Here is a 12,085-nt window from a genome sequence, read left to right on the forward strand (position 1 = left end):
TTAGGCATCTGAACCACATGTGGCTACTACAGCGCGGACAGCGTACGTTTCCTGCGCCAGATGTGCAGTGTCATTCAACCCGGGGAAGGGGGTGAGGGGGTGGGCTGTTTATATCTTTGGAAAACAGACACTGTGTGTGTAAGCTTTATGCTTTTCTGCCTCCTAACCGCCCAGGAGAAGCCGCTTGTCGGAGTGAGCGCGCCGCTGTGGGGCCGCCGTCTCCGTGCGCTCTGACTGGAGGGGGCTGGCTCTCCTGATTGAATCCAGCTGTTGGGAAAGTGCTCGGAGGGGGCCCGTTAATTTGCATTGCTAAATAATCTGTAGCGCCGACAGAGCGGGGAAGAAGCAGAACAGTCCATTTTGAAAAAGCATTCTTCCAACACTTGGTCAATGTACTGGAGCTTCAGCTCGACCAGGCAGCGGTTAATGAAAACCTGGTGTCGGCTTTCGCGTAAAGGCGCATAGTTGGGGGTGGTGGTGAGAGTCCTGCTGAGTAGTGGCGAGGGGATTCAAATTTACGGGTCGTTTCAAATCTTTCCTTTGAGAGAACTCAGTTGGAGTCGTAAACCATGCATTTAGAGGGACGTGGCTTCAGGTTTTGCTCTCCTTCAAGGTCAGTAGTCTCCACTTTATTTTCTCCGCAGGCATCTTTTGCGTAACGGACTTTTTTTTCTTTTTTCTTTTCTTTTCTTTTTTTTAAACTTACGTTGCATGTTTGAATGAATATGTGACAAATGCCTGTATCAAGTTCCTGTTTTCTTCTGCGAACTCCTTCCGAGAAGGGCCTAAAAACGTAAAATTTCCTCTTTGCAGGATGCTGACAGCTCTGGTATTTATTCTGCTTTGTGTCCAGCCTGGGCGCGGACAGGTAAGACACCTTCATCCATTTAGTCTAAGGCTGTGATCACTTAACTAAAAAGTTGCTCTGAAACTTACCAAAGCCAAATAAAGATGCAAATGCGTCTTTGATGCAAGCTAATATATTTATGCATTATAACATATATTCTTCTCATACTAGTTTGACATCTCAGCAAATGAATGCGTTAAAAAACATGCTCAAACCGCATTTTGATCACTTCTCTTCAGACCTGCACAGAAGGTTTCGCATATGAACCCAGAACAAGACAGTGTATAGGTGAGTGGCATCACTTCTGTTTTTTTTTTTTGCATTGAAAAGTTACATTTATAGAACAAAGAGACGTGTCTGGAATTCAAACACAGTGTGCGCAAGAAAATCAAATCCCAAAGCACCGGGATGGGTTGTAGCACAGATTCACACATGCTCCGGATGCAAGAATGTCCTTATCAGTGCACGGCTCTGTATTCCAGATGTGGATGAGTGCCGTACCATGCCAGATGCTTGCCGAGGAGACATGCGCTGTGTGAACCAGAACGGAGGTTACCTATGCATCCCAAGGAACTTGTACAACCAGCCTTACAGACCGGATCCCATAGTGCCTGAGCCGGTTTACCCGGACCCTTCAGCTGGATTTCCAAACTCTTTCCTCCCATCTCCCCCAAGATCTGTGGAGCCCAGCTACCCAAGAGTGATCAGCACTGCGCAATGTATCCTGGGATATACTCTTGCAGAGGATGGCACCTGTAACGGTTAGTAGGATTCTGCAGTTTGTTCTCACTGGTCTAAGATATTTACTACCACAAGTAGAATATAGTAATGTGTTTTTGAGCTACCCCTGATTTCTTTATATTTTGAGAAGCAAATGAGAAATAATTGCAATAATTTATTAAAACAGAAATAAAGGCACAAATACAGTTTGTACAATTTGAATAAGCTTGAAAGTCAATATTTAAAATGAAAACCTTTATTCTTTACACAGTGTGAAGTCTCTTAGGCCAGATTTCTTGTTATTTCTGTAAGTACTCTTCAGGAATAGTTCTCCAGGCTTCTTGAAGGACATTCAAAGCTCTTCTTTGGATGTTGGCTGCCTTTTGTTCTGTTCTCAGTCCAGATGATCCCACACTGCTTCAGTAACTTTGAGGTCTGGACTCTAGGGAGGCCAATTTATGACTGATAGTATTGTGTGTTCGTCTGTCCAGATATGCCTTTCCTGCATTGGCAGTGTGTTTGGGATCATTGTCATGCTGAAAAATGAATTTATTGTCAACCAGAAGCTTTCCAGATGGCATTTCATGTTGGATTTAATTCTGATGGTGCTTTTCAGTTTTCATAATTCCATCAACTTTGATGAGATCTCCAACACCACTGGTTGAAACAAAGCCCCGAACCATGACAGAGCCTCCACCGTGTTTTACAGATGGCTCACAGGTTACTGTTGTACCTTTCTCCTCAACTCCCTCAAATTTTTCCCTCAAATTGTTGTCAGTTTTAGGGGGGGAATTGGATTCATCACTCCATAAGACCTGTTCCCATTGATTTTCAGTCCCGTTCCTATGTAATTTGACATGCCTCCATCTTTTCTCCCTGCTTCCCTTCTTTAAAGGAAAGACTGCACACCATGCTGAGGTGTGACAAGTTTTCAACTAATAGCTGCTAGTAGTTAATAGTGCAAAAGTGCTTCTTTATGTCTGTCAAACTGCCTTATCTTTGGAATTTCTAGAATTCAACTAAAGAAGTTTGAACAAATTATGTGTTTTTGTGAGACAGGCTGCTGTTAACAAAGTGCCTGCTCAGTTGTCTATGATCTGTAGACAAAACACTGGTTTATCCCTTGAGTTAGGTGCCTTTTTTATGTTTGAATAATTGTTTACATAATTACACAGGTCCATGTTGCCTAACAAACAAACACAAAAAACATTCCTCTGAAAATGTTCATGTGAAAAAGCAGACAATGACCTTCTGAAAGATGGAGAACTGTTGCTCAAGAACCCTTAAAAAAAGGCAAGAAAGTCTGGCCCGTTGGAAGCAAAATATAAGGGAGTGAGAGCCAGCTCAAGACTTTTGCAAAGTATTGTAACTCAACATTGTACTGCAGGTTTTTCAGTCTGATTTCATTCCCCAGTTGTTCTATACGGGGCTGGTCACCTGCTTGAAGCCAGGATTATACTTACAGTTTTTCTTATTATACAACCTTTTTTGTCCATTTGGAGGAAGCCAGTGCAGTCACTACTCTATTTAGAAATGATCTGGTAATTGCTAATGGGTTAAATCCTGATAATCATAGGGTATGTGGTTGTCTGCGCAAATCATCATGTAAAACCTCTGATGACAAAATTAGCATCCATTAGAAATTGATGTCACTTGGATGCTTGCATATTTGCGCATGCAGAAAGTATTAACTCTGGGCTCAGGAGAACTCCCGTAGCTTCGGTTCAGTCATACGAGACTGACTCATAAAAAATTCTGCTGAAAACTTCACAATTCTTCCGTTCAAGCCAATTTCAAAAATGAAGTAAACATTGTTCGAGCCAAGTCTTTTGTTCGTGTTCATCAGAAGTCCCCGAAAGTTCAAAGTTGCTTATTGTTTTCAGTCGTTTGCTTAAATCAGTCTGACAAAGCGCTTGTTTGATTGTTCACGGTGGGTCAACATTTGCACCCATTCATCACAGTGAGGGAATGTAACCACAAGCAGGGTTTAGATCCCAGCCTTTCTATTAAAAACAAACGCACAAACAAACAAAGAAAAACACTGAAATTCAACAACTCTATTTGGGGACTGAAGACGTAATTATTCATAAATTTCCATTAAAATGTGTGGTCATCTTGTAACCTCTCTTGTTAATTACCTTACCCTTTAAGAGGATTCTAACCCCCTAACTGACATAAGAATGTCATATTTGATTTTCTGGAGTATTTTTCTTAACACAATCGCAGCTTTTCCCTTTGCTGCCACTCTAATGCATCTTTAAAGTTACTTCAGGCAAGTTATGAAGTCAAATTTCAACCAGGATCCCTGTGGATTAGCTGATCAGAAATCACCTGGCAAATTTCATCATAGGGCGTGAAGTTACTGCACATCTGCAAGTTGCTTTGCAACCCATCTCTGCCAAAGCTCATTTTTATACTGTCTCACTGCTTGCAGGAGATATAAGGGTGGAAGGTGTCTATCCGCGGCTGCAGCTGTTTCTGGTCTTGAGGCTCTTAACTGGATTTCAGCAGTGGCTGAAAAATTTGAATGTTTTGCAGAATACAGTCTTGACATCTGCCACCTGCTGCTGTTTATCAGATATTAGAGTCAAGCTATGAACGAGGTAACATCAGTGGGAAAAGATAAAGAATAGGAATTCAGTGTGGTTAAAATCCAGAGAAATACATGAATCCATCGCATCACAGGGACAGATGTTTTTTAGTGTTTTGTGCCGCAGCCTGTCTGCTGTCACCCCACCGACCCAGAGGCCCATTTAACGTTTCAAAGCGAATAAATGTCATCTTTTTTAATTGAGCTGTTTCAATTTCACAACTTCAAGAGTTCCCAGCTGTTAGATAAACACTTCACAAACTTTCCTTGGCGGGTCTAGCAGGGACAAGCTGTTAAAAAATGGGTTCCTTAAGGTCCATTTGGGGTGTTTTCCTGTCATTTTGGATAAATTAGCCATGACTGTGCTGGGAGGAGGAAAATGTACATATGTGGTACAGTTTTCCCCCTCCAAAGAGAGCTCTAGAAGTTCGCTCATGGACAAATATGGACTTTTTTCCCCTCTTTGTAGGGGAGAAGGTCTGTGAGGGAATCAGCTCGCAACATTGTTTGGGTAAACTACACTATGTGAGTGCCAAAAATGAGGTCATATGCTGCCAAATTTGTGCCCAGGCCAGGGCAAGAGAACAGGCATGCCTCTGTGGAGGCAGCGACTCAGCACACCCCTGAAGGCTGGCACACTGTGTGTGCAGTGATGTAATTAGTTGCTGATTGATGCTGCTGTGGGGCAGAAAATACACAGACTGCGACTTCCCGTCTGAACCTGCAACAATTGTGGTTTTGTTTCTGAGTTAATGGTATGTCAGTGTTTCAAATGGAACCAGTCTGGGGGAACAATAGAAATGATACGCTTCATCCTGAAGGTGTTGAATACGGTTGAGCTTTCACTCTATTTAACCACACTATCTCTAATAAATGGACCATAATAAAAGTGCTTACAGTTTACTTTCTAGACAAACACACAATAATTAGGATAGATGAGGATAGATCAAATTAACATTATAAAAATGACACCTGCTGAAAATCTGTACAAAACTGTCACTGCTTAAGCACACTTTTTATTCTCTACCAAGTAAAAAAAAAAAGAAACCATTAACGTTCAGATGCTGTGCTTTTCATCCCACTAGAGACTGTAATATTCATTACAGCTCATAACTCAGTTTTAGGGATTTTCAGGTTTTTACTGGAGTCCAGGGATTTACATGCTCCGTTGTGCCTGGAGAAAAGTATCCAGCCTTATGCACTTTCGAAACCAGTGGGTCAACTCAAAAATGCACAACAGCTCATCTTTTAACAGAGCATTTTTCTGGTAGTGAAGCTATAAACTCTTATCCTTTATAATATTTTCATTGGAATCTTGATAAAGAAAAGCAAGCTGGTTTTGTGTCACTTACTGTTATTTTGAATCAGTTTGTGCAGCCATATGTGGTCAAGATCTTTCTGCACAGGAGTTTTTTGTTTTTTTTGCATCTACATCTGACCCTGTCATGTCTTCTCTGAAGCTGATCAGGGCTGTCAGCAACTCCAAAAACTCGTGGGCAGCTCATAAAACAGCCTATATAAGGAGGTGAACTGAAACGCTCCTGCGGCTTGTGTGTGTATATGTTGGAGATCTGCAGTAAGGTCTACACATGGGGTGCAGATGAGGGGCATTCAGGGAGATTTTCACTGGAAACTGTAAGCAGGTGCCGTGGCTGTGTAGCTTTTGGCCGGTGGCCTAATGCACCGGGTCTCCTCCACCCTCGTGAAGGGCCAGTGGTCCCAGCTGGCATAAAGGGCAACGGTCCCAAAGACAGACGTTATCGCTTATCATAGCTGCCTGTTCAAACAAAAAACCAGGCTCCCACCCACTTCCCCCCACCGGTTTTCTAGAGATCGGTGACTTCATTGTCTGAGAACCATAAACAGAAGTTGGAATTTGCGATTTGTCGTATCCTCATAAGGGCATTATGATTTAGTGTGTGAGCTGCTCCAGGGGCGTTGATGGAATTCAGATTGTAATCTGAGAAATCTGCAAATCTGTGTAGAAACGATCATAAGCGCTGAAATGATAACTGTTTGGTTAAGAGTTTGGGGTTTTTTTTAAGCACAGGGCGATGAAACTCTGAGTGTTGGATAAACTGATTTTCAAACAGAAGATTGCTGGTGCAATCTTCAAGCCAGCAGGAAAAAGTTCCCTAGCTGATGTGCTTTCGAGCAAGGCACATGAGCATCAAATCCTGCATTGGAGTTAGTCAATAAAAGGTGAGGTGAAGGCTAAACCTAAATGTTTGGAATCAAATCTACTGACGTCCGAGAAGTGCAAAAAGCATAACTCCCACATGGAAATCAGTATTATCAGTGTGCTTTTATCTCATCTGTTTACTTTGATGTCATTTTAAAAATATCCATGCCTCACTTTATGAAATACTTTAGATGATACGTGATACTCTTCTCCTAACTCTCAATAAACTTTGAAAGTGTCTCTCTGGGTGTTACTTTTGTGTAGATTTGAAGGGCTGGCTGCCAAATGTAACAGAAAAACATGTTTTTTGTGTTAATGTGCTGAACTTTTTTTTGTTTTATGTCGCTTCTGCCTCTTTGAGCGTCCTTTTTAATTTTGTTGAATTTTGTTAATTTTTTCTCCTCTTTTTTTTTCCTTTTTTTTAATTGCAGACATTGATGAATGCGAGACAAACTCTCACCACTGTAACCCCACCCAGGTCTGTATCAACACAGCAGGTGGCTACACATGCTCCTGCACTGAAGGTTACTGGCTCCTTGGTGGACAGTGTCAGGGTGAGCCAGTTTTTCCCTGAAACTTCTTTAAACATTAGCATATATTAACAATACACTTTACCCAATGGGATTCACATTGCATCACTGCAAATACTCTACAAAGTGAACTCAGAGTCAGTTTATTATTGTTCAGCCATCGCTCAATTTTGCCATTACTTTGTGCAAATTATCAAATGAAGGGAAGCTAGGAAAACAAGCACTGAGCATTTTAATTCAATATTTTCTGGAATTACCAAGTGATGGAAAAGCTTTGATTTTCTTCTTCAAGCACTAATAAATGCAAATGTAGTCTTGGACATGCAAAACCAGCAATCTATTATATCTTAGTACTAACACTGTAAAAAGCATAGATCAGATGTCATGTCAATTTTTATGATCACTGTCGGATAATGCAGAAAAGTCCCTGCATGTACTTGTCCTCATTTAGAAAAGAAGAACAGCGCCCTCCTCATGCTTTGTGGTGCAATGCAGCTCAGCAGAGTCTGTTCAAATCAAAACACTAATCGTATATTTACTTACAGTAAACTTGCCTACAGCACAATATATATTATGGTCAGTGACTACCTTCTACTTAAATTTTCTTCTTTTTTTTTCTTTTTTGGTACCAGATATTGATGAATGTCGCTATGGTTACTGCCAGCAGCTGTGTGCCAACGTGCCCGGCTCATATTCTTGTTCCTGTAATCCTGGCTTCATCCTCAATCCAGACAGCCGGACCTGTCAAGGTAAACACATTCACAAGCACCGGGCCACGGCTTTACAACAGGAAAAGAAACACCTGTATATCGTGTACCAGTGTTGTCAGCTTCCAGCTTCTGTTGTTCCAGATGTGGATGAGTGTGCAGATGAACCTTGTAGTCATGGCTGCTTGAATACCTACGGGTCCTACATGTGCAACTGTGACGAAGGATTTGAGCTGGCATCTGATGGTACTACTTGCATCGGTGAGGAAGATTTTATTCTTTTGATATATCAATATTAATCTATCTTTGAAGCAGTGTGAATAATTGAGTCGGTAAAGAACCAGAAACTGAGATGCATTTTTGTAAAAAGGAGCAAAAAGTCGTATGACAGAGGTGAATTGAACAGAATAAAAATGTTTGCTTTGGCAGCAGGATCACAGAGAGCAGGTGTGCTGTATGAGACTAGTTCCAGTTTATCACAGGCTAGGTCGACACAGTTTAGAAAGAGCAAGCTGCATGACTGACACCGTGCAAAACATGCAGACTTCACTCAGACATATTGAGGCGGGCTTGGTTGAGCTTGAACACTGAACACTGTTGGTGCTGATGTCCTTTTCTGATAGGTGTTAATTCTGTTTCTTGCTTCGTGCAGACTTGGATGAGTGCAGTTTCTCTGAGTTTCTGTGTCAGTACAGATGTGTCAACATCCCCGGTTCTTACTCCTGCATCTGTCCACCTGGATATTATATATATGAGGACGGCAGGAGCTGTGAGGGTAAGAAGATGAGGAACTCTCACACAGATACATCATTTCCTAACTGAATGCATTAGTTTATGTGATAAAGTTATTATTGTTATCAGTTAAATACTTCTCTTGACTCAGGACACATGCATCTATTTTTCTTTAATATCAACATTGTTGAAGCTTCTTCTTCTTCTCTCGTGATGATTATGTTTAAACTGACTTTGATTGTTGTGTGTTTGATTCTTAAAGATGTCAATGAATGTGACACTGGTAACAACACCTGTACAACAGCACAAGTGTGTTTCAATTTCCAGGGAAGCTATACATGCCTGAATCCTTTACAGTGCAACCTTCCTTACATCGAAGTTAGTGACAAGTGAGTCTTACTTCTTCGCTTTCTCTAGACGCCTTTTAACACCAAATTCTAAACTGTTTCACTGCTTATTTGTTTAAAATATCCTCTAAAGCTTAAAGTGACCGTGTCTCCTCCTTGGCAGTCAGTGTATGTGTTCAGCTGAGAACCCTGCCTGCAGGGATAAGCCCTTCACCATTTTGTACCGACACATGGACATGTCGTCGGGGCGCAGTGTGCCTGCAGATATCTTCCAGATGCAGGCCACCACGCGCTATCCCGGCGCCTTCTACATCTTCCAGATAAAGTCGGGCAACGATGGGCGAGAGTTTTACATGAGGGTACGTTTTTCAGAGACCCATCAACAGAAGATATGGCAGATGGAAGACTTTAGTGCACTATATTAATGCAAAGTAACACAATAAATGAAAGTGGGCCCCCACTCCTACAGAAACTCAAACTCTATAGATGGGGAAATTCAAGGAAACTGCAGAACTAGGCAGGAAAGGAAATGACAGTAGTGTTTGGTTGTTAAAGAATGCAGTCCAGAAACTCCACAGCTGTGACTGTTTAGTTACCAAAGATGTTTCCAAAATCAGTCTTGGACTTGTCCTAGATGATGATAATTCACCAGCTTAATAGTGAGAAAAACATATTAGAATCACTGCAAAGAAGATACCATGCGACGCAAGAAAATCTCCTTTTTATTGTATTGCATTTATCTTAAAGGTTAAGTAATGCAATGCTTGACATTTATCTAAAAAGATGAATGAACACAAATTTATTCATAATGAAATACTGAAAACAACTGAAAGAATTATGTAAGTGCATTACAAAAACTTTTGTCTAAAAGATACATTTAATGTAATCCATCTTATTGATTCAGTAATATGATATAATGTAACAAAATAGGCGTTTGATCTGAGATTTAAGTAAGACCACCTGGAGCACCTTTCCTTGTAATGCTTTATTATTTCCATCTAGTATTGGCACTTATCTAAGTGAATAGTATCAGCACTTCCTCGTATCATTACACAGTGAGATGATCGGGATTTGTTCACCCACAGCACGGAGTGACATGTAACCGAAAATACAACAAATAATTACACAAAGTTTTTGATCTTCATTCTAATACAAACCATATTCTCTCCCAAAATTGGGACATTGCGTAAAATGTAAATTAAAACAGAATGCAATGATCTGAAAATCCAATAAGCCCATATTTTAGTCATAATAGAACATTGAAAACATGACATTTTAAATTTAGACCTTTTGCTATTTCGAAAAAAAAAAAAAGAGTTCATTTTGACTGTGGTGGCAGTAACATGTCTCAAAAAGTTGGAATGGGGGTAACAAAAGGCTGTAAAAGGAAGTGGTGCTAAAAAGAAACAGCTCGAGGAACAATTCGCGACTAATGAGGTTAATTAGGAACAAGTCAGCTGATGTTCTTTTTATACCCAGAAGTAAATGGACAGAGGTTGACCAATCTGTAAAAAAGTACATGTGACTTACTGGCTGAAAACACTAGAGTATCGTGAAACCAAAAATACGAGGACTTCTGAGCAGTCCAACATCCTCCATGAGACAAGAATGGGACAACATTCCTCTCAAAAGTCCAACAGCTGGTCTTCTCGGTTCCCAGATGTTTACAGACTGTTGATAAAAGAAGGGGGGCTGCTACACAGTGGTAAACATAGCACTGTCCTTTTCTGAGATGTGTTGGTGTCATCAAATTTAAAATGAGCTCATAAGTGATACATTTTCTCAGTTTAAGCATTTGACATGGTTTCTATGTAGTTTTATGAGTAAAATGTGGGTTTATGAGATTCTCGAATCATTGCATTCTGTTTTTATTTACAGTTTGCACAGGACTGATTTGACGTTTTAAAATAAGGACTCGAGTTTGTGCTCAGAGACGGAAAGAAAAAGATGGTAGTTTTGATCCTGGGCTAAAGTTAGGGTTAGATCTTTTTTTTTGTAGCTGTGATTATGATCAAATTCTAGATACACTTCAAAGAAATATCAGGTGTTTAGATAAGATTGGCTACGGAATACCGTTTATTTTGAATAAATTATAAATATATATATGTGTGTACCACAGGTTTAATGAGTTGTAAGAACCTGACAATGCAGAGTGCACCCAGCAGATGGTGTAATGTATCTGAGAAGCTGAGTTTGATCAGAAACTGCTAAGTTGGCTTTCTAAACAAGTGTGCTCTTGTTTTATTTACTGGAAGTTGTATAACCAGGCACTGAGCCACGTGTTTCTTCCGCTGTGTGCAGTAGTGTTTCCTGTAATTCATTCCTCACATTCCCCTTTTGTCTCTGTCCTCTTTCTCTTAAAGCAAACCAGTAATGTGAGCGCCACGCTCGTCTTATCGCGGCCAATCAAGGGGCCGAAGAAGGTGGTGCTGGACCTGGAGATGGTCACGGTCAACAATGTCATCAACTTCAGAGGCAGCTCCATCATCCGTCTGACAATATTTGTATCAGAGCATCCGTTTTGAGGGTCCCAAATGAACTTCATTGCCACAAAAGAAAGTCAAGCATGAAGCAGCTGTTTTCACCTGCAGCTGATGTAATAGTTTGCTTGTTGCCCCCCTTCCCCCCTCATTATGTCACCTTCGGTAGAGACACAACAGGACTCCGCTGAGAACAGCTGACGGGAAGACTTTCCCGTGCTGGAATCTCCACCCTTGTTTAATAGACACTGAGCTTTTACGACTACGATATTGACTTTCAACACACAAACCCACGCACACACAGACATGCAGGGATATTTATGGTGTACAATTTCAGAGGACGACCTGACAACAGCAACATCACGGAGAATCGGTGTATATACACACGAGCTCGTCCATTTGTCTGTGAACCTTCATCCCTTCACATAAGCTGTGAGTTTTATGTTGTCATTTCCTCTCAAGTGGCATCTGATCTTAGCTGACAAGAGGAGAGCCAGTTATCCGAAGCAGAAGTGTAAATGTGCATTTTACAGAGGCAGTATTTAAAATGATGTAACAACAAGTCATTAATTGAATTATTGATCACAGTTTCTTTTTGACCAATAAACTTCTTCACCACACAAACAGCTGTCCCTGGCATGAGGCGGCTCCCAGACTAATGCATCACCTGGTTTTGTGGATACTCTGGGGAATTTGGGATGGGGATTTTTTTTGGCACTATAACAAAATGTGGGATTATATCAATGCATTTTAGGGGTCACTTTAGCAAAAACTCCTGAAACAACAGCTAATTTATGGATTATAATGTGGGACTGTGATACATTTTGAATTACTGCATTTACACATATATACAAAAGTGTCAGTTTGGGATAAGTATGGGTTGATAGCAGCACTTATTTGGGTATCAGAATTTGTGAAAAGGGCATATAATAAACCATTGGGTGCTATAC

At 40.8% G+C, this 12,085-nt stretch overlaps 1 protein-coding gene across 1 annotated transcript; it reads left to right on the forward strand.

The window, feature by feature from the left end:
* The first annotated feature begins 167 nt into the window (after positions 1 to 167).
* fbln5 (fibulin 5) lies at positions 168 to 11,759 on the forward strand. Its single transcript, XM_026152658.1, has 11 exons — positions 168 to 613; positions 814 to 868; positions 1,087 to 1,135; positions 1,330 to 1,608; positions 6,771 to 6,893; positions 7,502 to 7,618; positions 7,721 to 7,837; positions 8,229 to 8,351; positions 8,571 to 8,697; positions 8,819 to 9,014; positions 11,019 to 11,759. The coding sequence occupies exons 1-11, from the start codon at positions 570 to 572 to the stop codon at positions 11,178 to 11,180; spliced, it is 1,392 nt and encodes a 463-aa protein (XP_026008443.1). The 5' UTR covers positions 168 to 569; the 3' UTR covers positions 11,181 to 11,759.
* Positions 11,760 to 12,085: the final 326 nt, after the last annotated feature.

The sequence above is a fragment of the Astatotilapia calliptera genome, chromosome 19 (genome assembly GCF_900246225.1).
Source record: "Astatotilapia calliptera chromosome 19, fAstCal1.2, whole genome shotgun sequence".
Classification (NCBI taxonomy): domain Eukaryota; kingdom Metazoa; phylum Chordata; class Actinopteri; order Cichliformes; family Cichlidae; genus Astatotilapia; species Astatotilapia calliptera.

Coding starts and splice junctions, on each gene's coding strand:
- fbln5 (XM_026152658.1), top strand. CDS start 570: ATGCATTTAGAGGGACGTGGCTTCAGGTTTTGCTCTCCTTCAAG. Junction 1,136..1,329: donor CAGAACAAGACAGTGTATAG/GTGAGTGGCATC, acceptor TCTGTATTCCAG/ATGTGGATGAGTGCCGTACC. Junction 7,619..7,720: donor AGACAGCCGGACCTGTCAAG/GTAAACACATTC, acceptor CTGTTGTTCCAG/ATGTGGATGAGTGTGCAGAT.